We start from the raw sequence: 23,536 nt of genomic DNA on the forward strand, positions 1-23,536 counted from the left end.
AATAAAACATTTTTATGAAAGGAAAAAGTCTTAAATACCAATGAACCATTAAAGGACCCCTGAAGAATCAACCGTATTTTAATGAAAAAACAAATAGTTTTTATTTGAACTTAAAATGTTTGAAATGATTTCCATGGAGTACTAGTTAGACATTTACAGGAAGAGACTTAATGCTCTTGTTTACCGAATATTAATTGTGGACATGCTAACAATATTTAAATTAGTATTTTTCACTAACATGTTCTCAAAATAAGTAAAAATGAAACTGCAATGTATTCCCATATACCATACGGTATTGTTTTACATATGCTTTTTTCATTTATTGTGCTAATAATTCTGAATTTGACTATATGTAATGCAATATTTGCTTAGGTATTCATATCTAAAAAAATATTGTATTTCACCGACTGATTAAATGTATATAGAACTCTGATATATTAAGGTAAATTTTATATTATTAATGATAACATTTCGCTAAGTTCAAACCATGAATTACGTTAAGTCTGATTCAAAATTGTAAAATTAAATCATCCAATATTGTGATGTACAGGACAGGCATGTATGCACACAAACTGACATATGGCACATTTTAATAGAAAACTGAGTTTTGCATTTAGATTTATTTTCCATATATTTGATTTTTTTGATTAAAATAATTTAAAAATCAAACATGTGCTGAATAGTGATATACATCAAAGTAACCAAATGCTGTATAGCGGATTGAGACAAAATCTTTCACACATAACAGAAAAAAGGCTTATAAAAGATGAAAAAAGTAACAAAATAGGCTACAGTTCAATGAAGTACAAAATACAAGTTGAGGAAAAACATCGGTGTTTCACCTGATATTACTTTCCACACTTCAGAATCCCAAAATCATGTGTCCTTTATCTGCTTCTATTAGTTATCAGTCAAAATAAGCAGGAGCAATCAAACATTTAAAAACCTACATGTACACATTTGCATTATAAGGGTGAGCAATTAAGGTATGGCAGTTTAAAAAAGTGCATTTTGTGTGTGTGTGTGTGTGTGTGTGTGTGTGTGTGTGTGTGTGTGTGTATGTGTGCATTGTGGGGTAGAGTTTGGGGGGTATTAAAGTTGTAGTCCCACATTCACTGTGCTGTATTACAGTACTGAATTAATGTGAAATCCCATCAATTATATCTAAACATTTAAGTCTGTAAAAACCTGTTCAACCAGGTCACACACATGCTCAATACACAGGTAATCTCCTTCTTTAGTACAAATTTCTCTGAAGAGAAACAAACACTAGGGTGTAAAAAGATTTAACCTGTTTCTTCACACAACTCAAAGCCATTCTACTAAAGTCACAGTGAAACATCTCAGGAAAAAAAAATCATTGATGCTGTGTTTGGCCTAACTTTGGTATAATACAAAGACTGAGAAGTGCCATATATTCAGGTGTACACTCAAGTTGATACCTCAAGCTGTCATCTGTTTATATGCACAGCAAAGACTTTTATTTTTAATTTTGCTGATCTATCATCCTTGTGAAATTCAAAGTGCAGTAGTGCCACTTTTTAACCACAGCACTCATTTACTTAGGCAGTAGAGATGTTTCTCTGTGACAGTCACATCATATGATGAATCACTACACAGGGTCTTAGAGCGGTGACTATCATATAACTAACAGTCGACAGGATATTCATTTGAATACGAGTCATGAAACTATAATATGCTTTTAGTAAAAAGCTTATCTCAAATAATTTTAATAATTCTATATCGCCCCGTAAACTGTTGAGGTAAATAGACTGAAATGAGAACACTGAGTGCCAAACGCATCTCAGCCTTACAGTATTTCAGCTACATGAATGTGGGACTTGAGTTGAGATACAGCATCATTTCAAGCACCTCTCTTTTTGATTATCAAAGTAAATTCAAGTTTAGCCAAAATTCTTTTTGCCACAAAGCGACTAAAAAGAGAAGACACCCTACGTTTGTAAGATTGTTTGAAATAATACTTGATTATCATGAAAATAGTATACCTGCTCTACTCTGTTTAGGATCATTTAGGTAAACACAGAAACAGGAAAACACCCAGCGCCCTTGAGCACAACGATGACAGACTGCCAACTAAACACTTTGGCTGGTCTCTGTATAGAGAAGGATTACAGCACACATCCACTCTAAATACTAGCAGAAGCAAGCTAACTCCCTAATCTTTATCCAACAGTATGATGTCTCTAATTTGATCTCTTTCCTAAAACACAAACTCATCAGATAGAGCAAAATTGAATGGGGTCATGCTACTTTGCTGGTAAAAACACTTGAAGAGTTACTCAGGTCTGTTTTTACCACAAAAAACAAACAAACAAAAAAACACAATAAAAAACAAAAATGTACAATTATAATAACAACAATTATATCTAACATGACACAACAAGCTCTATAACCGAATACTAGATGAGCAGGTTGGTGGAAACGCACTGACACATTGATAACCGTACAATACATACAGTCTAAGAACTATTCAATATGGTGTTGCACATTATTGCTGGTGAAAGTTCGGTGTGTTGTACTATGTGTGATTTTCTACCATGTCCTTAGTGACTTATTTACTGTCAAGTAGCTGTTTAAAAACCAAAACAACTTTTGAATAATATTACTACTGCAACAATCTGATAATCTTAAACTAAAATATATTGCAAAACATGCCACATGGCAAACTATGCTTCTTCATTGCTAATTACCAGATCAGGTCAAATCATATACTATCAGAGATCAAATGCTGCATCTTTAACAGATCTTTAAAAAAAAATCTTAAAATGAAGCGCTATTTCTTTCTAATTAAGTACATGCAGCATGTTTCAGATATGCTCCATTAAGGAAAAGCTGCAGTCTCATGACCATGCTGTGTTCTGTGTAGTAAGTGCGGCAACATGATATCGATATTGCGACATATTAATATCATGATACACTTTTATGAGTATTGTTAGCAGTGTCAAGCAGTGTCTGTGCTTCTTCATTATTGCTGTAACTTAAATACTTTAATTTTGAGTAAATCTCTGAATATTTCATAATATGACCCTACTGTCATGTTAAATCTCAGCAAAACTAAATATAGTTATATAAAATAAATCTTTTGGAGATTTCAAATATCGCAATATGATATTTTTGTCATCTTTCCCACACCTAGCGTGTAGCATGCTGCGGTATCTGGCCTGGTCTGCATTCATAAAGTATCACAAAGCAGGAGAGTTCGGCTAGGACCTGTTTTTATGACTATAAGAACGTTGTAAACACTGGAGGAACAAGAATTTCAGTTACTTGTCAAGTCACGTAACTGAGGTTACAGTAAAAATAACTGGAAATATTGCAATACTGCAGTCTGAAAACAATTGCAGCAGTCATTTTCTCTTATGTAGTTTAAGCATGCGGTCCAACTGGAAGAGATCATACTGTCCTAGTACTGTATGTCTGTATATCTATAATACAAAGAACAGGAATATTAGATAGTAAGATAGCATGTCTTTGTGGAGTTTCTTCTCTACTTTCTTCTTTCTTTGCACACTCTTGATGTGTCAAGCCATACTGTAGGTAGTGTGTATGTGGCCCATGTCAGTTATATTCAAAAGTACTACGAGCTCTTTGATAAGTGGTTATTTATGAGAGGAGCACCAGTGCAGGTAGCATCACATGTGGTGCCTTGTTGATTCACAGTGTTCATTAACTAGGAAAGAATCCAACTGAAACTATATTGTTGGTATCATCGCTATAGAATCAATATAGATCAGGCTTGCAAAATGAGGCAAAATATCGAACAGAGATTAGTAAAATACTCTCAGTAAATATTGTAATCATACCTAAAAACAAAGGTATTATTAGCTGACCTGGCTTTTTTGCTCTAGGAGAAGCAGATAGATGGAGTAGCTAGATGCTAATTCGAAAGAAATATTTTCCAGTAAACATATGCTGTTGTTTTACCCAGAAAATCTGGTACTGAGAGTACAGTGTGTAAAATTTTTAAGGTGGAACACTGTCACTTTCAACTGTCTTTGCTGCTTTGCCTGTGTGTCTTTGTGTTTCTGTTTGTGTAAGAGTAGTGGAACATGGCTAGAGATGGATAAGGGAAAAAGGATAGTTGAATTACACCGGTTGCAATTTTTTATTCCTCTCTCATTTCCTCTCTGTTGCGTCGTGGTTCTCAGCCTGACTCATGCAGTTCATGTGTGAGCCCATTTTCAGACAAAGGCCTCTTGGTTGTTGCCGTTGTTGATCTTGAGACAGATCTTGGGGTCGTCCTCCCGTTCCCGTTTTTCCTTGCGCAGCTGTTTCCCAAAACAGAGCAGGTAGCCAGGGAGGCAGAAGCCCAGCATGCTGAGACCCAGCAGGCCCACATTTACCTGCACACAGCACACAACATGGTCATCAGTGAGCACACATTACTGTTCTGCATTCATTGTGGATGTGGCTAGATTTCTAACGTAAACAACAACAGAACAAGGTCACAATCAGAATGCCTTAGTATTCCAAAAGCACTATAATTAAACTACATTATATTCCCAGAGCACTATATTATCAAAGAGCTATAGTCTTAGAGCACTATATATAACAACAACAAAAAAAATCAAGTGATTTGACAGATATGGCATAAATTATATAATGGAATATTAAGGGTATAAAGGATTAAGAGTGAAAATGGCACTTTCGGAAACTGGGCTGTTTCCCATAAAATGTCATTAAGGCAACATTGAGCTCTTGAAATAAAAGGTTATGTCTTAAATGTATCAAGAGGGAACACAAGGCTGTATGTCTCTCCTGGGACATAAGGAACTAGCTGCCTGTCTGAGTAGATTATACAGTATATTACCTTGCTATAATTAACCTCAGGAACAAATTAGTATATGAAGACACTGGCAAAAAAGAAACAACTAAAGAACTAAATGGGACAGAGTGTGTAAATGATTTTTAATCAATATTTTTAAAAATATAATAATAACCTCTCACCCTCTGAGGAGTCATTCGCGAGTCCAGGCTTACCTTCCTCATGCTACATAACTACACATTTTTCCAATTAGTATTATTGTATTTTCTGAATATTTCATTAAAATGATGTAATATTAAGTTTAATAACATTGAACATCAAGCCTGAAGTTTAAAATAATAAACAATAGTGCTAATTAGATATTGTGGTTATAGCTGATTATTGGAACATGGCTATAGTCACGTGTGTGTGTGTATGTGTGTGTGTGTGTGTGTGTGTGTGTGTGTGTGTGTGTGTGTGTGTGTGTGTGTGTGTGTGTGTGTGTGTGTGTTTGCTGTAGTCCTCACCCAGAGAGGATCTCCCTTTAAAGGGCCCATCATGACCATGAAGAGAGGCTGCTGCAGAAGAGCAAAAAGAGCGCTGATCAAAGACTGCAGTCCTGTCAAACTGCCAAACTGAGAGGAGGGGTACCTGAAGGAGAGATAATACATAATTTGATAAGTCATAATCGGTTTTCAAGTCCACAAATGGGCTAAGGTACATATCAGCACTAATGTACTCACACAGCAGCATATAGGCCTCCTGCAGCAGAATGGATAAAACCTCGCACGATGGTGTGCAATATAAAGGAGAAAATCTAAAGAGAGAGCAAGAGTATCATCTTCAGATTAGACTTTACATAAAACCAGCTCCATATCCTGGGTGTGTGTGACGTTTCTGTTTCCTAAAATGGTTCCTGTAATGAATAAATAATGCATGCAAGAACAGTCAGTACCCTGACATGGGAATAAAAGATTAAATTCATCCACAAGGGGTCACTAAAATACTACACAACTCCTATAGAAACAGCTGCAACGACTGAGCTGCTTTGCGCCCACTTCCTTTCTTATGGATGTGTGGTGCAGGCTGTGAACGATGAGGTAAACTATGAGGTTAATGCTGAATATAGTGCAGTTTACCTGCAGAGTAAGATTGGCGATAAGGCAGGTAAATCCGAAGCCCACTAGCAGCAGGTTTGTGAAGATAAAGGCTCTGGTGGCATTGCTGATCTGCTGAATCTGCCTATCACGCTTCTTTGGCTGGGTGGGGTCTCTGAGAACAAGAGAGAAATACAGACAAACTGATTATGGTAAAGCATCAAGGTGCAGCTACATATCTCAGCATCTGCCACAGTTCATGGATTATGTAAAACATATATGTGACAAGATATCATCCAAATATGTTGGAGATTATTTCTGTCAAGCTTTTAAAATGTTTCACTTTAAATATTTGCGTTTACATTTAAGGCATTTTGCAGATGCCCCTATCCAGAGCGACTAACATTTTTCTTCTACAGCTGAGCAATTGAGGGTTAAGGGCTTGTGGTCCTGGGATTATGAAATCACAATCTTTCAATCAGTAGTCTTAACCACTGGGCTACCACTTCCCGACTATGGTACCATTTAACAACCAGCGGTGGTTGTAATGAAACAGAGCCGCAAAAACACCACTAACATTTGAATATAGTATTGTATGATAAAGTAATTATGTGTGATTTGAATTTAATTGCACACTTACATGTGACATTTGATATTTGACCGTTTAGAAAAAGGAAACTGCTTTAAGAGTCCATAAAGTGGCATGTTTTAAATATTATGATATAACACACACTAAAAAAAAGCCTGATATTGGATATTAGGATTCTTTCACATTACCATCCAATTGTATCCACACAATCTGTGTCCAACTTTGTCCAAATACATTTTTTTATTTTAGATTTTATTTTAGTTTACACTGAATTACAACTTATAAATTTTATTTATTTACTTTAGTCCTAAAATGTTGGGAGTTGCTGTGCTAGTGTTTAACATAAACAAGTCACTATGCTAAGGATAGCTAATGCTATATACAAATAAACCCACCTAATTTAACTAGCAAATGAAACAGCAACATTCGAACACTCACTTGGTGATTTGCTTCTCGTTCTTGTCCTCACACTCTTTTAATCTCCAGTCCATGATGTAGCCAATCACTGGAGCAGTCAAGAGGCAGAGCAGCTGTAGCACACCAAAGATAGAGGTGTATGTGCTCACTGGGAAAGAAACACAAAGAACAAAACACAGTAAGCATCAAATCCGAAGCTCATTCATCTATGGCTGTATCAAATTTATCTTGACATAAGTGTGGGTGGATGGATTGTGAAGGCAAAGCTGCGATACAAAGCAGAATTTCTAATCCAAGCAGGAATCCATTTGTGTTTTATATGACAATATCAATTAGCATCAAAGTTAGGAGGATGTGGAGGAGCAGGAAGACAGAGAATAAAGAACGCACATACAATTTAGCCTGCAGTCTTACCCACTTCCATCTTTTCCACTGAGAAGGCATTAGCAAGCATGAGGACACGCAGAAAAAGCAGAGAAAACACATCGAGAGGAGTTAGAGCATGAAAAAGCCAGTGGAGATAATACACCTTCTCTAAAATGAGCCACACATTAAAATTTGAAGTAGTATGTCAATTCCAAAGAAAAATTAGCTACAGTGGCCCATCAGGGAAAAACAAGTGTCACAGAACAAATGCTAGTGTCTATAAAGCTGCAGTCTGTAGAGTGTAGCATTATGCTATGCATTACTTATTCACAAACCAAGCCAACTGTGTTTCTTGCACATTCACATTACTGCTCTTAATTTTAGTGTGAGTTTTCATAGAAGATGTTAGTCAATGGCATTCGATCATTAGTCAGCACTCGCTGGTGCAATCACAAGTAAACTTTTTTTATACACACCTCTACTGAGGTCTCTGTCAGTAAACGACTCCAGGATGCTGTTCATGGCTCCCATATAGAAGATGAGTCGCAGCTGAGTGACACACATGGTGATGAGGCTGAGCAGGAAGATGGGGCTGAAGACACTGCGCATGAATGACTGAGCTAGAGAAAAAGGAAAAAGAAGAAATCTATTTCAGACCTTTCATCTTACCTATGAAACAAAATTCCTCACAGGTAAATTCGGAAATATGACTTTTGATCCTTCATCTTTGTTGGTGAAGTATAAAGCGATAATTTTTCTTATCATGTTTTCTCAGGTACACCGAATGGAAAAGTACTGCAGCTTGGTCACGTTGACCAAATGATGCTGAGGCCATACATGTCAAATGGCAGGAGACAGGCAGAAATGTTTAATTGATCACAGCAGCCTCTGTTCAAATGGAAAATAATTCTACAGGTGCTTGGATGGCTGGTAATGTTAATGGCAGCATAAACCGCATGGTCCATTACAAGCTGGAAAATTTATCCTGTTAATAATAAGCCAGCATTTGTGCTGTAAACCTGCATTAACCAGCAAAGAAAACCAATTTATTATCCTGGACACAGCTGTGGTGACTATTTATTGCTCAGTATTTCAGGAATTAAAAACCCTCCCAGAAAACACACACAAACACACACACAGAAATTGAGAGCTTTGTTGATTCTGAACCCTGCTGTAAGGGATTATCCCTAGGATTTGATCAGTATCAGACTATCCTTTAAAAAACAATTACTGCTCACTCTCATTCTGCCTGTCTCCCCACATCATTTGCCAGCCAGAGCTTCTTGTACTACTGTGTGAATCAATTATATGTTCCATTTAGCATGAATGAGACAAATGTGGGACACCCATTGTGAGTTAAAGACCCTCACATTCTGGGTGTTCATCACAATTTGGACCAATTGTATTGTACAGATGTGGGTTAGTACAGCCAAAGTACACAGAACTCTCCCTCCAGCCCTGACACACTGGCTCCTAGTCTGAATAAAGAAACACTCAAGAGCATTATTTATCATTAGCTAGAGCTTGCTTGCTTACACCCCATTTTGGTCTGGGTCATGATTTGAGCTGTGTGCATTAAAAAGAAAGCCATCTTAAATCACACGGGCTTGGACAGCTTGCTGGCCAAAGGCTGTCCCTCTTGTCCGTCTAGACTAATGTGAGCTTGAATACGGCTGCCTGCTAGAATGAACAACTGATTCGAAGCTTGACTGGCACTTAAACACCTTTACTAACTGTTTATGTCAAGAATGAAGTCGAAAATCTGGACTTGCATTCAGGGCCACTTTAAAAAATGTTATATTAATAAGTATCTTAGCAAAATATCTGAATAAAGGCACATTTATGTGCACAACTGTTCTTATGTAATTATTACACAACATATAAGATTTATAAGCCTATTTCTAAACATTTGTACCAATAGTACACCTAAAACTGCCATGTACATATGTAGATAATAGATAATTTTGGTTCTTTCTGGATCAGCAAGGAAATGGAAAAATTAACAGATTATTATCTCAAACAAATGAATAAGAAATTAGTAACAAATCATAATATATAAATGAACATTTGCCTGTACATTGTGCTTACAAAGATATTTGTTTTGTAGTGAGTAATGCTGGTTAAATTGCATAAACTGCTTATGGAGTCCTGCCAACAGCAAGGTGCACAGTATAATCTCTAAGTAAGTCCATATGAATATATATGACCCTTACACTCCTCTGTAGACTTGCACTGCACATCTAGGTCAACGGTGGACAAGCAGATCTTATTTCCATCCTGCGTAGCCAGCATTTTGGGTTGGTTTTTCATAGAGTTCCCCACACTGAGTCTACGACCCACAGTGGTCACCTGCCTGTAAAACTGCTTGCCTGTGATCTTATGGTCAAAGCCCAGCCAGCTGAACTTGATCTTCACACTAATGGAAACAAGAAGCAACAAGAAATTGAAACAACTGAATGATGAACTGACGAGACTTATAAGTGAGCAGAAGTGGATCTGAATCTGATAAATTGCTCTATCTATGTTAACGCTATCTTTGTAAGCTAACAGCCATAATGATCAAAGGATCAAAAAGACCTTCTTTTCATTTGATGGGTTGATAAAACAGACTGAGAGAGATATGTTGTGTTTGCAAGAGATCACGTACGTGTAGTCCATGTCCTCGGGTCCAGGAAAGGGCTCCAGGGGCCAGTTAAAGAAGCAGTTGATGAAGACAAGGCCAGCACAGCAGGCCCAGACAAGCAGGATGGTGATAAAGGCCACGCCCAAGTCATAGATCACCTGTGAGTATAATAAATATAAAATCAACCACACACAATGTTACATTACTGTAAGGGTTTACTTGTTCTGTTGATATAATGTAATTTGTGGAATTTCTTCAAAATACTAAAAATGCTTCAATAAGTATTCTAATCAACAGTTAAACATTGTATATACAATATAAATTGACAACTTAAATTGCACAGGTGTAACAGACCTTTCACAGTGTGATCTGAGGAAACAATAAGATGTGTGACAGCTGCCATGTTACATCACCCACGTTGCCTGTGGATCTTTACCTTAATGCCTGGAAAAGTGACAGCAGAAGAGGCATAGGATCCAATCATGAGTGCAATGAAAGTGGAGCGCAGATCTCCAAACATGTTGGGAAGCTGAGAAACAAACAAAAAAATGGCATTAAGGGACATACAATAATGTTGGTATAACAATTCATTTAAATGTTCAGAAATCCTTTAACTTTAAGCTAAGGAACCGGCTTATGACAAAATATTTGGCCAAGGTATTTAATATTTTTATTTTCCAAAGAATAACATAAATTAAAATAAAATAATAACATTATTTACATCTCCTGACAATTACATTGGAAATTGGTGTGTAAATCCACCTAACATTTCACAGTAATTTAACAGAGCTTTTCTCAACACTTCTCTCAGAATCACACAAACAAGACACATTGTTCTAGATAATTAATAATCTTGAAAATGTATAAATATTAAATCAGTGTAACATTTGCAGAGCAACATATGATTTGAAGGATGGATTTTGTAGCATATCTGACTTGGAGAGAAATATCTATCATTGTGTGTGAGTGTGTGTGAGTGTGTGTGTTAGGGGGTTGATAGGGAGGTCCTTATGAGCAGATAAAGGATAGAGGATAGAAGAGATGAGTACAGACTGTTCTGTACCAAACCACTGTCATGTGTCCTGCAGCTAAAAGAGGAAAATACATAGAACAGATGAAGTGTAAATGTGTTGGAAAAACAAGCTCTGATTTCCACTCGTTCTGAGAACACTTGAGAATCTAATGTACCACCATTCCAGCCAAACTAACAAACCCTGAAAATGTCATAAGATGCATACCGCCTCACTGTTCTTAAAGTCATGGTACTGTTTTTCCAAGAATTTACACCCCCATTTACCCCCACCACCCCATCACACAAAAACAGCCGGCAGGCAGGAACGAAAGAGCTGACTGAAGCCCAACCCAGACATCATTCACTGCTCTAAATAGAGGAAATGTCATTCCCTATACATAAAAGCCCAAAACATCCAAGAAGACACAAGCAACAACAGAGTCTCTCTCTCTCTCTCTCTCTCTCTCTCTCTCTCTCTCACACACACACACACACACACACACACACACCGAAGTGTCCTGTGGTCAGGACCTTACACAGGTAGCACAGACTCATCCAAAACATGTCGATGACAGAGATTGTTTCAACGCCACCACACCAATGTTTTCCTTATTCCACAATGTCATAAGAACAAGGATGACTGTAATAACAGTTCATTTATATTTTTAATATCTATTTCAATATGTTCACTAATGTACTAAATCACAACACATGTATTAAAAAAAACATATATCAGATATATGAAAACTCATGCCTTGTTTTTGTTAGATGTGCAAAACACATATAAAATTGCTCTATAATATTGTAACTGGAAGTTTGCCTTTTAGGAGTTTCATGTCCTGTACACCTTGCATTGCACAAGCATGGGAGATGTGATGTGATGCAACCAAGTGTACCTTAGCTTTAAAATAATAACTGAGTGGAGAGTGTTATTTAAAATATGCGGTCAGTTCAAATAATAATAATAATAATAATAATAATAATAATAATAATAATAATAATAATAATAATCATCATTTAAAGGCAGAATGTTGTCTAATGCAGCTATGTTCCAAGAAAACGTGATCTAAGGGGACAGTTGATTATATCTCCCTAGAAAAAATAGTCTTCTGTGGAGCTCAGATTAAACATGACTTGTTTGGTACTCACTTCATGTCTTTGCTATTTTTCGGTTAGTCTGAAAGCTGAAGCATACGTGTTTATGAAATTTGTCACCATGTTTAACACGAGAAACACACTCCTCGATTAGGTTACTTTTTCATTTAACAGAGAATTATTTATATTCATAAACATTATATCATGCCGCTCTTTGGAGTTGTCTCAGCTGTAGCGGTTTGCTATTTTTGTAAAATGTGTAAAAATGTGGGAAAAAAAGAATACAAATTTGTGTATTTAAAATCTCAATTATGTTGACAATATTGGATCACTTGTATTCTGGAAATCAAACACGCTCCTGCGCATTGAAATGCAAAGCACTTGCTCAACAGCACTGTCAAAAAAATGTACAGATGGCATAACAAATGAATTTTCCAGCTTGTATAAAAGTAATTTCAGTGCCTGCCTGCTCCACTCCCTTTGTACCAAACACAAATGTACAGCAAAGTGCAGTTTCCTTTAGACTTCCATTTGAACAGGGGGGATTTTTTAGAGCAGAAGAGAATGATTCAGACACAAAACGGTATTGTGTCTCTCACGCTTGCCACAGAGGGCCGAGAACTACAAAGTAGGAAATGAAATTAACACAGAAATGGAAGAAACTGGTATGAACTGAACTGAGTCAAATCATAAAACAAAATGTTATCACAACAGCCTCATGTGTATGTGCTGATAGCACAGAGTAGTATATATAAAAGCACAGCAGACCAAGAAAATTTGGTCCAAACTTCATCAGTGTGCACCCGATAGCAAAAAGTGACTGAGCAAATAAACATGACCTTCAGATCTGTACCAGTCTGTGTGAGCAGATGATAGGAACACCATCTCTGATAAACAGCGCCCTGTTTACAGGCTGTTCTCAGTTTCGGCATGTGTGTGTGTGTGTGTGTGTGTGTGTGTGTGTGTGTGTGTGTGTGTGTGTGTGTGTGTGTGTGTGTCTGGAACTATTATTAATCATCCAGCTCCATCTTGCTTCATCCGCCAACACTGCTCTCTCTCTTAATCCCGACCCACCCTGTTGCATTAATCTCTTCCTCACTCCAGAGCCAAACCGGTTTTGTGAACCAAAACTTCCTTTCAGACTGACTCTCTGAAGAAGATTTGTCATAGTGCTCCATAGTCTAGATGCTATAATGGGTCTCTTACCTAGTCGATGAGGAAGAAAGGAGGGAATTTAATGAAATTGCAAGAAAAGGACGAGGCAAAGTAGGGCGAGTCCATAATCCTGGATATATCTGAGTCAGTTTTAATAGAACAAGCCAAGGGTGTTAGGTGAGCATTACATACTTAGACACCCTCCTCCTCCACCTCCTCCTCCTCCTCCTCACTTGCTTATGCCAGTTACAGTAGTAGGCCTTGTGCTGAGTAAGCACATAGGAACCCAGAGGGAGAATGAAATGTACAGAGATTATGAGGATGAATGAGTAAAAAGTATAGGGAAAAAACTAAAGATTAAAATTATTATATGTATTTAAGCAGTTATTCTAGTACTTTTTTCAGTCCTACTGTAAGTTTCCAAATTTGAGCAATAAAATCATTTCACTCATTAGGTAACTACAGAAAATTTAGGAACGAATGTCAGTTCATCCATAATTACAATATACAAATCACATGAAAACCAGCAAAACAAGGAAGCTCCAGTACGGAAAAACGTAATAAGAAAGAAAGAAATTCCTGCTGAGTCTTCAGACCCTGATCAGCTGTGTAAAACCAACAGTTATTTCAGGAAGCAAAAGGTGTTCTTACTAGAATCCAGCAGCTGCAACAACAAAAATTACAAACTGCACTCTTCCATAGCAGGATCTAACATGCTTGTTAGCACTTTCTTTCTTCCACCGGTCTCACACACTTCCTCTAATGTAAACAATGCAGGTATACAGCTGTAAAGCCACAAAGTATGACATAATAAAAAAAAGGCAGAAAAAAAAGAACTGAAAAAAAAGACCCCTTTATGGTGTCAGGTGACAAGTACACTGTGAACTTTGTGGTCTGTGTCAGTGCAAGTACAATACAGGAAACAGCACATCTGGGCGTGTTTGTTAACGCTCTCTGACTAGTGCTTTACAAGTTTCAGTCCGAATTCGCTGTAGAAATGAAGAAAGGAAAGCTGTACTATAAGCTGAGCAAACTTTAATGTTAAAAAATTGACGTTGATATCTAAACCTCTCAAAAACTCTACAGGATTTACATGCATGACTTCCTCAGACAGATATGAGAATGAAACACAGCTTGGTTGTCTGTGCCATTCCTTTGGAGCAGAACTACAGGGAACACTTTGTTCATCCAAACAATAAATCATACTGATGTCTTTTTTTGGTCCTTGCTTGGAGCTTAGAGCTGATGCAGACAGCAGATAAAGCAGAGCACTGAAGATCCCGTGAGGCTGCAAAAACTAATAGCACCGAAAGAAGGGGTATTTGTATCCCTACATAACAGTACACAGGAAACTAGAAGAGGTTCCTGGAGGTTGTCATGTGAAATGATAAAAAAAAAAAAAATGAACTAGGCATAACCCAAAAAAGTTCAAATGTATGTGGCTCCTCTTGCCTCAATCACAGAAAAAACTTTACACAATTAAACTTGTGTAATTTTACATTTTACAATATACATTCAGGTTATTACAGGTCTGTAATATCTAAATTAATAACTACATATAAATGAGAAGGATTAAATCGTGATGTAAACAGGACAATAAAAAAAATAAAGAAAATTTCTACACTAAATTTCTATTCTGGTAGAAATCCAATTCTAGGCAGCAACATCATCAGGACTATTTTGTTTGTCTAATCAGCGGTCTGAATGATCATGAGCTCCCGTTGTATGTCTTGCTCCCATGGTGCCATAATGAAATTCAACACAGGTACTTAGGATCAAAGCTGGGATAAATAATGGCACTTACAGTGAGGGAAGTGAAGGTCATGCACATGCCCCCGAACCCGTTCAGTGCCAGAGCAAAGAAGATCAGGACTGAGAGATCTGCAAGGACCAGCCAGACATGGTATGGTATAGATTAAATGGTCAAACGGAGATAATGGTAAGTGTTCGTAGCAATGAGTAGTACTGTTTTAAACAAGCAAGTTCCTATACTTACTCCTCGGATCACTGGCTCCATGAGCCATCATGAGACAGGAGATGGCAAAACTGGCACTGCAATCACAAAGATCTTAAATTAAAGGAGTTCTTACATTTGCCGAGTTTATTAGAAAGATTTCCGTCTTGCATACAAATAAAAACACTCAAATCACTCTATATTTCTTACCTGCCAACCAGGCGAAGTTTCCGCGGCCCGTACTTGTCCATGATGATGCCCAGCGGGAGAGTTATGGCACTTAGAAGGAAGGAGCCAATGGTGAAGGCCAGATTTAGCATCTCATCCTGTTCTTTACAGATGGGCCAGCCATTCATTTGCAAGAACTCTTCACTATTGTTATCTGGGCTTACTGTGGCTCCTATACTCTTCTCAGACGCATTCTGCATTGTATTGTTGCCTAAAGAAATACAACAAAGTGATCAAACCAAAAACCCAGCAAAACCAGACAATTACCAAATAATCCTGTAGTTGTGTGTTTTTATTATAATTGTAATTAGGTGATTCCTGACACGGTTGTTTAGTGGTTAGCACGTTCTCCTCTACATCCTTCGTCCTGTGACAATCATTGTTAAGGTCAATATGAAAGCAACGTTGTTTAGCATTTTTTGTTTCTGAACAAAGTTTTTATTCATACATTCCATTTTTCAGCACCACCCCTGAATACTGTTATGCATTTACCAAAAATACTGCAACTGGACCTATTGTGCTGAGACTGTTGGCCTAACGGAGAGGCATTTTAGTTTTTTCATGCTTAAAGTACTTTGTGAAGTAAAAATCTGCCCTTTGTTAGTGCTCTCACTCTTTCTCTAGAGCCTTGGTGAGAGAGTAGCCAGGAAACAGGCAGAAGGGTCAGGCCAAAAGGCACAGCCTCAGACCATGTAAACAACAGGCAGTAATAGAACGACCGGTATCCTCCCTGAGACTGAAACTTAATACTTACTGTGAAATTTAGACCCATTCATTCTCACTTGCATTGCCATGTTGTTCTTAACTGTCACCTAGTCACAATCACCTTTTGGCTTTTTAAACAAGTCCTTGATAATTAATTCCATAAAGTGCACACAATGCAACACAATGGGACGATTCAACAGCCTTAAAAAAGTAAACGAATACAAATGTAGTGAAGTGGAGCCAAGGACGGCACCTGTTTATGCAGTCTGTGGGTGAGGGTCCTGCTTGTGCAAATGTACAGTAAAGGACAGAAAGTCTTTGTATTTTCTGAGAAAAAGACTTTTTTTGACTGACAGACAAATAAGACACGCTTGTTAAGCAAGATTGATTTAAGGCAGCAAACAGATGAAGCCTCATGAAAGTAACTGGAGAACAAACAGCATCTGGGATTTAGTGACTCTCACGGAGTAATATAAAAGGTCTGAGGCATCAAGTCAATAGCAAAACGCGGCCTGTGGTAACACTGATCAAACTCACATCCAGTTCAGGGTCTGGTTTGAAACACACCATAATTTTACTTCCCTCTTTGTATAGAGCTGGTAGGAAGTGAGAAAGGCTGATTATGCACTGCACAATTTGTTTTAGGTGATCTTTGGTCTGTCACACACAGACTTCATTAGAAGGATGCAACATGGCTGTTAAACCTAGATTCTTGCCTGCTATGTGAGCATATACTGTATATAAACCAAGATGCTGAAAGGGGAAGGTGAAGGCTTCACATGTGACACAAGATCATAGTGATGAGCTAGATACAAATCCGTGCTTCATCCAGTCATGTGAAATGTGATGAAAATCACTGACACAGTCACAGAAACTGAACACAAGCAGTTTGAGCAAAACTAACAAGACTAACAAGACTATTATGGTCATAATGTGTATGCTTCTATAGCTAAAAGATTAATAAGGGGATGGTATGATTATTATTGGAAAATAATTTATTATTTTCTAATAACAACATAGACAATAACAACCGTTACCATATCAATGATTAGATATTTTGCTTCATTAAACAACTGCATATTTTATCTGTTTATTTTTAGCCTTCAATTATGCCACACAGGTCCCTGTAAATTAGAGGCTACTAAACTAAAATAATGTATTACAATGAAAAGGTAATAGAAAATTAATCTACACTTTATAACTAATCTATATCCATGTCTGAGACTAGAGAATAATGGCTGACTGTACTTTTTTCTTTTCTATTAAAAGAACCATTAAAGAGCCACCTTTATGTCTATATCATTCATCCATCATTCATTCATTTTCTACCGCTTATCTGAACTTCTCGGGTCACGAGGAGTCTGTGCCCGTCATCGGGCATCAAGGCAGGATACACCCTGGATGGAGTGCCAACCCACCACAGGGCACACACACACACACACACTCTCATTCACTCACACACTACGGACAATTTTCCAGAGATGCCAATTAACCTACCATGCATGTCTTTGGACCGGGGGAGGAAACCGGAGTACCCAGAGGAAACCCCCGAGGCATGTGGAGAACATGCAAACTCCACACACAAGGCGGAGGCGGGAATCGAACCCCCAACCCTGGAGGTGTGAGGCGAATGTGCTAACCACTAAGCCACCGTGCCCCCCTATGTCTATATCAGTGTGAGGGTAAAACTAGCTATTTCTAAAAGAGTAGGCTTTAAACATGACACACTGTCTTCCCTTAAACTTAACACAATTACTATTGCTATTAGCTGGGTGATAAATGTGCTACTAACATCTCAGCCAAATGATGATTGGGGGAGTCTTTTTCACAAGATCAGGGAGGAAAGTGATGGCAATGCAGAAATTCTCAGTAAAGTATTTACACTTTTTAGAACAAGAAAGCTTAGAAGGGAGAACCTGACCAATGAGCTCATTATTCATCAAGACAGAGCAACATTTTTAACAGACCTGCAAGTAGTAAAAAAAAATGACATTATCTAAAAACAATTAAAAAAATAAATCTGAAACTGACGTTTTGACAAGAAATATTAATGTATAGTTTCTCTAAAATCAAAACATTTTTCAGTAAGAAATGTTCATAAATCATGAATTCAATAGGGTTTATACCGGTGAGTATTAAGCTTGTATGATATATAATGTGGGTCTTCTCTCATGTCTAAAACTTGTCTTTTCTCAGGGGATAAAGGCATTCTTGTACCAGGTGCACTACAAACTGGAAGCAATACTTTCCAAAAAAATAAAAAAGGTGCAGTTATAGAAAATACATATCTGGCAGGAGTAAATCATTAATATTAACCACCCTGTTGATCCAGACATTTTCAGCTGCATTGAGTATCATGCTATACTAAACTATGCCAAATAGCTTGTGCTTTATTGATGTGTTTGCTCTTTCCAGATTTGCTTTGTGGGTAAGAAAACATTATTCAGAAGACATAAATACTTTAATCCTCAGCCAACTTGTACTGTATGTTCAGCAACTTCTATCTGTAACTTAGAATGTAAGAAAATCCAAAGCAGATGGGTGTAGAAAAGCCCTCAAGTTTAAATCCAGCCTTCTCTGCAATGACTGTTATGCAATATATATTTTCTAGACCTCTTTGATTGCATTTTTTTCAGTGAAATTGCTTTTTTGTGGAACATTTTACATTATGTGACGTTCAGTCAAGCCATGATGTGTTTATTACAAATAGCAATACTGTATCAGACTACAGAATAAGATACTGTATAGCACTTTAAAATTATTGGAGTGATGGAAGTAATATTGTGCAGTGAATACTGATTCATTCTGACTGATTCTCTAAACTGATTAAGGTAGCTGAATGCTATAAAAGTCAGCCAGGTAATGAGAATAGTCTGATGCGAGCAGGCTTCTCCTCTTAAATTGTGGGTTTCTTTGTTGTCAGATCTTTATCCTGCATGTAGCATACTTGTGATTCATGTTTATTAGCTTGTTGTTCTTACCTGGTTCTTTGCAGAGGGTGGCGTAAAAACCCTCTGATTTCAGCATGATGAGTAATGAGCCCCATCCCAGAAGTACAGCAGAGAAGAGCAGACTCTCAATCACCGCTGTCACTGCCATCCACCAGCGGCGGGAGAAAGCTGTGGCCAGAGAGGGGGCCATGTCTCTGGACGCTGTGACACTCACACACCAGCTATAAGAGCAAAAGCTTGCAGAGATTTGATGATTAAGCCTGGAAAACACAACTTGTTAAAATCAAGAGACAGCCATATAAACCACATCTTTTTGAATAGCATGTGTCTTTGTATTATCCAACTAGACAGCATATATAATATATATATATATATCACCCTCTATATATATATAGCATTGATGATCAAGTTGTCTCTGACTATCATATATTGTAATCTACAGTAGGAGTCATTTTTGCTCTTTGCACATGCTGTGTCACTGCTCTAATACTGTGTTCATTCCAATATTTCAATAATACTGTATTTACACTGGTCAGTGCTGTTTGTGTTTGTCTTGTGTGTGATGTCTTGTATTATATTTTGTCTTGCACTGTCTTTCTGTCTTGTCCTGCACTGTCTTTCTGTCTTGTCCTGCATCGTCTTTCTGTCTTGTTGTCTCGTCCTGCACTGTCTTTCTGTCTTGTTGTCTTTTGTCCTGCACTGTCTTTCTGTCTTGTCCTGCACCGTCTTTCTGTCTTGTTGTCTCGTCCTGCACTGTCTTTTTGTCTTGTTGTCTTTTGTCCTGCACTGTCTTTCCGTCTTGTCTTGTCCTGCAATGTGTACACCAGATCACACAGATGTCCTTTATGGAGTACTAAAGTCTTTAGCCCTGTCTTTGTTTTATGTAGCACCTTGATCCTGGAGAAAAGTCTCATTTCACTGTGTACTGTACCGTAACAGTTATATATGGTTGAAATAACAATAAAAGCTTCTTGACTTGTCTTGACTTGATTTTTGACAAATATAATTATTATACAGGCATAATTTGGTATTCACTTGAAATGAGTCATGTTCAATCCCAATCTCAAATACCTTTAGGAAGTATCATGTCAGTAATACTATGTGCTATTAGATGAAAACTTATTGTTTTAAGTGCTGTTATGTGATGAAATGTTAACACTGTGCTTGGTCTAGTTTAGGAAAGTGCATATTCATCTAATGTACTAATATAAATAATGTATAATATTCATAAAGCTGAATTAAAAGTAAAAATGGGAAAAACATCTGGATCCTTTAACAGTTTGTGTTTGGTGCCATGGTCATATTTTCTTGTACCATAAAATTCACCAAATTTGCTTAATATTAGCAGTATATGCTCATTAATGTTCACTTATTTTATATGTGTGGTATATTGTGGTTAAAACCTCGGCGTTTTTCTGTCCATCTGTCTCTTTGTTCCAGTTCTATACAAAAACAACTCTTATAAACTGAGCCCTAAAACGTGCTGTAGATTAGCTCCGCCCATTAACGCGCCGAAGAGCGATTTGATTGGATGGTGATTTTTCCTGCTTCTTTCCTATTGGATAAACAAGAATCCTTTAGCAATAGAAGTTCCATGTGAGATTGAGATCAAGCCGGTTTGAACCAGCGCGGCGCGAGACTACACTGATTTTTCTTTGTGCTCGTGTGCAATTATTAATAATATGGTGATCATTATTGTCCGTTTTATTAGATTTGACCTGATTTTGAAATGCGTACATAGGTATATATATTGTGTATCCTTACGGGTGAATTGGTGTTATAATAATATAGCGCTTTATTTGCATCTTTTGTAAAATCGTGCGCGTGCGTTTCCCCCCCAAACAATAACAAAATAACAACAAATACCCAAAAAACCTCGATTGCGTTGCAGGTTAAATGCGGTGTTCTGCGGAAATGTTCAGCTCTGAAACTGGTCTGAACTGGACAGAGTAATGTGCAAACCCCCCACCAACACCACCACCTTGTGTATGCAATGAATAGCTGTTTGCAGAGGATGATGGACTCTCTGTACTTCCTGCTTTGAGCACTCTACAGTCCTTTGTTGGCTTTGTATTACTGTTATTCCACAGTTGAATTCGAGAAACACTCACGACTAAACGTCTTGCTCATGTACCACAGGTTGTCATGTTCATGCTTCCATCATAACATTTTCTCCAGCCCTGTTTTAAGGATCTCTTTCTACCATCATGAATGTAGTTTCTCTCTTACAGTGCTTAAAACCAACAAACCGACAGAAAACATACAGCAAAACATATGCACTATATACATGCATGCTTTTGAATCTATTTATTAATCGTCGTGTGTTTATATAAGCGTTTTTATTTATTCATTTATTTATTTGTATGGCTTATTATAGAGGGATCATTTTACCTTGTATACAATGTTGCAGCCCAGGATTCAACACGATACACAATTTTCACAACCTTACACATGATATATATATGTCTTACCAAGCTGTCATCAGCAGCATCATATAATAAAACTAAATCCTTCTGCTATGTTGATCATCTGTTCTCTTAAACAAGGATGCTCAGCCCTACAGTCTGGGCTATAATACAAATAATAATAATAATTTAAAAAAGCTAACACTTTGCAATTTCGTTTTTTATTTATATCGGTGTGCTAGAAAACAATAAAACTATGATGCTGGATGTGTTGTCTATAACGCAGTCTATAAGCATTAGTTAGTTACAATACTATAACTTGCTGCAGAGCATCCTTATAATAAACAAAAATCATACCTGATTATTAGTGTTCTTCACCAAAATCCTGCTTTTTTCCCGACCTGCAGCACTGATGTATGAGTAAATGTTCAGATGTAGCTATTTTTTTTTGCTTCTTTGCATTCATACATTTTCTAACATCAGAGGTTCCTGTTTTTATATTTGCACCGCTTGCTACATAAACAAGACAACTTCCCGATTGGCTGTGCGCTGAGCTAGAGCTGAACGCAAGCCAATCACGAGCGAGCACTCATGTATATGTATAAGCTTTCTCTGTGTCCCATATAAAAGAGAATTCTGTTCAGCAGTTGTGTTTTAAGGTTGTAAATGAAACCTCTCTGATGTCTAAAGTTGTGGAACATGTTGTTTGTTTCACTGCCCTTCTTTTATACCTCTGTGGTACATACAGTGCTTCAGAAGAAAGATGTTCTCTTTGGATCTATATGCAAATTAAGCTGTTGATGATAAAAAAAAAAAAAAAAAAACAAACCAGTAAATAATAATTATACTGCAATAATAGTTGGCATGTATCCTAAATTTATAGTCTGGAATAAATTTCTGACAATTAACAAAAATGATGATGAATGATAAACAGGTTACTAACATAGTAAGGAAATATTCTTTGTTCCAAAACTTTGGAGACAAGGAATAATAAACCAAATAAAACGCACACACTCCCTCTGGTGGTTTAAATAAGTAATTACACTTTTACAAAATGTTGTTTCCAATGAATCCCTACTGCATACAATTATCAATTATAAAAACTTGTTAATGTAAGTCAAATCATACATTAACAAGTTCAAAAGTCCAGTGATCATAATGCTTATTAAATATCTTACATGTGTTGAGTTTGTCTCATTTACATATATACTGTAAAAAAAAATAACTTTTGTACATTTATGTTGTAACTCAAACTTCTTTGGTTTAGAAGAAAATATGGTGCAGTTGTTTATCTACATTTTTGACAGAACCTTCCATTTAACTTTTATTTAATGTACATATTGCTAATTTAGTTAAGAAGCTCAAAATAAAGATTTTTTTTAAAGAAATAAATCTAGTTTTACATTTAATGCCAAAAAAATCTTGTGGAAGCTACTTTTCTGTCTGTGATTGATTATGGTGGCATATTATACATGCACGCAGCCTCCTCCATCTTACGGAGCCTTGATTCAGTGTATCATGCGTCTCTACGCTTTATTAAAAATGCAAAGTCCCTTACTCACCATTGTATTCTTTCTGATCTGGTGGGTTGGACTTCACTGACCACTCACAGAAAACAGCATTGGTATATTTTTATATATAAAGCCATGCTAGGTAAACTTCCAGCTTACCACTGTACCCTCCTCTGTCTCAATTCTGCTAGTTATCAGCTATGCTCTTCCAAGTGGTTGCTTTTTAATGTACCCAGTGTTTGGACAGATTTGTGGAAAACTGCATTTTTATACTATGCGCCATGGGCATGGAATAACTTGCAAAAAGATCTTAAATTAGAAACGTGTATATCAATAAATACATTTAAGACCATCATAAAAAATGTGGTAAAGGAGACATGTAGTCTATGTACATGTACACTATGTACTGTTTATGTATGGCTGTTACCTTGTATGAAGCATTTTAATATGTTGTTTATGTATGGCTGTTACCTTGGCCAGGTCTCTCTTGTAAAAGAGATTTTTGATCTCAATGAGACTTCCTGTTAAAATAAAGGTAAATAAATACATTAAAATTGAGAATCATTTTGCAGCATTTGTGTTTATGGAGATGTTGGATGTGAAGAAACGAGGCACTACAGAGATTACATACAGACACAAACACACTACTGCATAGAGTGGTGC

General features: G+C 37.0%; 1 protein-coding gene across 2 annotated transcripts; it reads right to left on the minus strand.

The window, feature by feature from the left end:
• Nucleotides 1–601: 601 nt before the first annotated feature.
• Nucleotides 602–21,878, minus strand: slc43a2a (solute carrier family 43 member 2a). Of its 2 annotated transcripts, XM_027147120.2 has the most exons (15): nucleotides 21,720–21,878; nucleotides 18,988–19,217; nucleotides 15,284–15,512; nucleotides 15,116–15,171; nucleotides 14,924–15,000; nucleotides 10,294–10,386; nucleotides 9,882–10,015; nucleotides 9,448–9,650; nucleotides 7,711–7,854; nucleotides 7,283–7,300; nucleotides 6,890–7,016; nucleotides 5,905–6,037; nucleotides 5,509–5,582; nucleotides 5,293–5,416; nucleotides 602–4,364 (listed from the first exon to the last, which is right to left on the minus strand). In XM_027147120.2, the coding sequence occupies exons 2-15, from the start codon at nucleotides 19,145–19,147 to the stop codon at nucleotides 4,203–4,205; spliced, it is 1,734 nt and encodes a 577-aa protein (XP_027002921.1). In that variant the 5' UTR covers nucleotides 19,148–19,217; nucleotides 21,720–21,878; the 3' UTR covers nucleotides 602–4,202. The 2 variants fall into 2 exon arrangements, with proteins under 2 accessions (XP_027002921.1, XP_027002929.1); XM_027147128.2 differs by lacking the exon at nucleotides 7,283–7,300.
• Between the last annotated feature and the right edge of the window lie 1,658 nt (nucleotides 21,879–23,536).

This window comes from Tachysurus fulvidraco, chromosome 11 (genome assembly GCF_022655615.1).
Source record: "Tachysurus fulvidraco isolate hzauxx_2018 chromosome 11, HZAU_PFXX_2.0, whole genome shotgun sequence".
NCBI lineage: Eukaryota > Metazoa > Chordata > Actinopteri > Siluriformes > Bagridae > Tachysurus > Tachysurus fulvidraco.